The sequence below is a fragment of the Orycteropus afer genome, unplaced genomic scaffold (genome assembly GCF_000298275.1).
Source record: "Orycteropus afer afer isolate SDZICR_OR568_19922 unplaced genomic scaffold, OryAfe1.0 scaffold00009, whole genome shotgun sequence".
In the NCBI taxonomy this organism is placed as follows: domain Eukaryota; kingdom Metazoa; phylum Chordata; class Mammalia; order Tubulidentata; family Orycteropodidae; genus Orycteropus; species Orycteropus afer.
Window position 1 is genome coordinate 2947080 of NW_006921596.1, and position 1411 is coordinate 2948490.

At 32.3% G+C, this 1411-nt stretch overlaps 1 protein-coding gene across 1 annotated transcript in view; it reads right to left on the reverse strand.

Moving 5' to 3' along the window:
• Positions 1 to 240: 240 nt before the first annotated feature.
• URI1 (URI1 prefoldin like chaperone) overlaps positions 241 to 1411 on the reverse strand; it is a 97649-nt gene continuing 96478 nt past the window's right edge. Inside the window, exons 9-10 of the mRNA XM_007947758.1 lie at positions 788 to 842; positions 241 to 423 (exon numbers count right to left, since the gene is read on the reverse strand). Coding sequence (XP_007945949.1) covers positions 241 to 423; positions 788 to 842 — 238 coding nt within the window. The remainder of the gene's footprint in view (positions 424 to 787; positions 843 to 1411) is intronic.

Sequence of the window (1411 nt, forward strand, 5' to 3'; positions counted from 1 at the left end):
ATCATAAGGAAAACAGACAAGAGTGTTGACAGTATTCAGGGAATTAACAAAACAAGATGAATATTAAAGTAGTCAAACCTTTAATTTGTTTTAGTATCACCGATAAAGGTCAGAGAACTTGCTGCCAAATTAACTCAGGATGCCTTATTTCAAACTACATATAACATATTTTGCTATATGTATTCTAAACAAATGCAAAATTAGGCTATAGGATATAAACTCCCATTTCCTAGGCAGAGCCTAGTTTTTCTGTTGCAATCTGGCAGCTTTGAACTTTGAAACCCTCTTTGTTGTTTCTTCTGATGCTTCTGACATAACTTCTTTTCGTTCTGGAATGGTGGGTAGCACTGGATGAGAAATGGCTGGGTGTGGTGGTAAGGAGGGTGATAAAAATTCTTTTTCTATTACAGTTCCAGAAAAAGCCTAGAAGAGAAAATTCAAAATAAGGTAATAAAATGGAAATTATAAGATGCCCACAAAATCTGTATCCTGTAGTCACTTCTCATTAAAAGTAAATGAGTAAGATTTTTACATGGGAAGACCAAAATAAAATGAAATGATAATAAAATGTAAACTGTTCAGAGAAATGAAGTACCTTTAAAATATTTCTTAATTACACCCCAAATATAAGTAGATTTGTCGAGTATACATGCAAGAAAACAAAAATGTAAAATGCATGTTTGATTTGATAAAACTTTCGATTTCAAAAGGTCCACAGCTTTAAAACATTCCATTTACATCCAGTTGATGCTAAGAAAAATCATGTATTAAATCCCCAAAATGCTACCGAAGTGTCAAACTCTGGCTTTTCCATGTCAGCTGGTACTTGATGGCCATGCTGCCTGCCAGCCAATAACTGAGTTTGAGTAGTCTGACCTCTCTTTGGTGGTGTTCGTTTATACAATGATCTCAGTATTTTATTGCATTTTGCCTCATTTTATTTAAGAGATCAGTGGAAAGCTGAAAAAATTAAAGTGGTATTAGCAGTAGGTATAAACATAGGTCTCAAATTTAATACAATTAATTCAACATGGAAATCCTAAGAGTTTCCTCAAAAACAATGATTTCTTTCATTTCAACTGGATGTTTACTAGACTTAATCTGGTCAACTATATGCTCAATTGGAACAAAATTAAATGTGTACAAAATGCTAGAAATATAATCAAAGATGTATCTAAAACATCAAGGCATTGTTAGAAAATTTTTTAGGATTTCTGGTATTTGGAACCTCTCCTTATATCTTCTAAAAATGCACTTTGTCCAAACTAAAATTTGACATGTAAATTTTCCCATATATTTTGCTTGTCTTGTAAACCACGTATTCAAATTTAGTTAAGACAATATAATACTTTAATAGTTCAAAAAGCCATCCTCATTCTACCACTGAAACCAAAAAGCAGAAAGCACATCC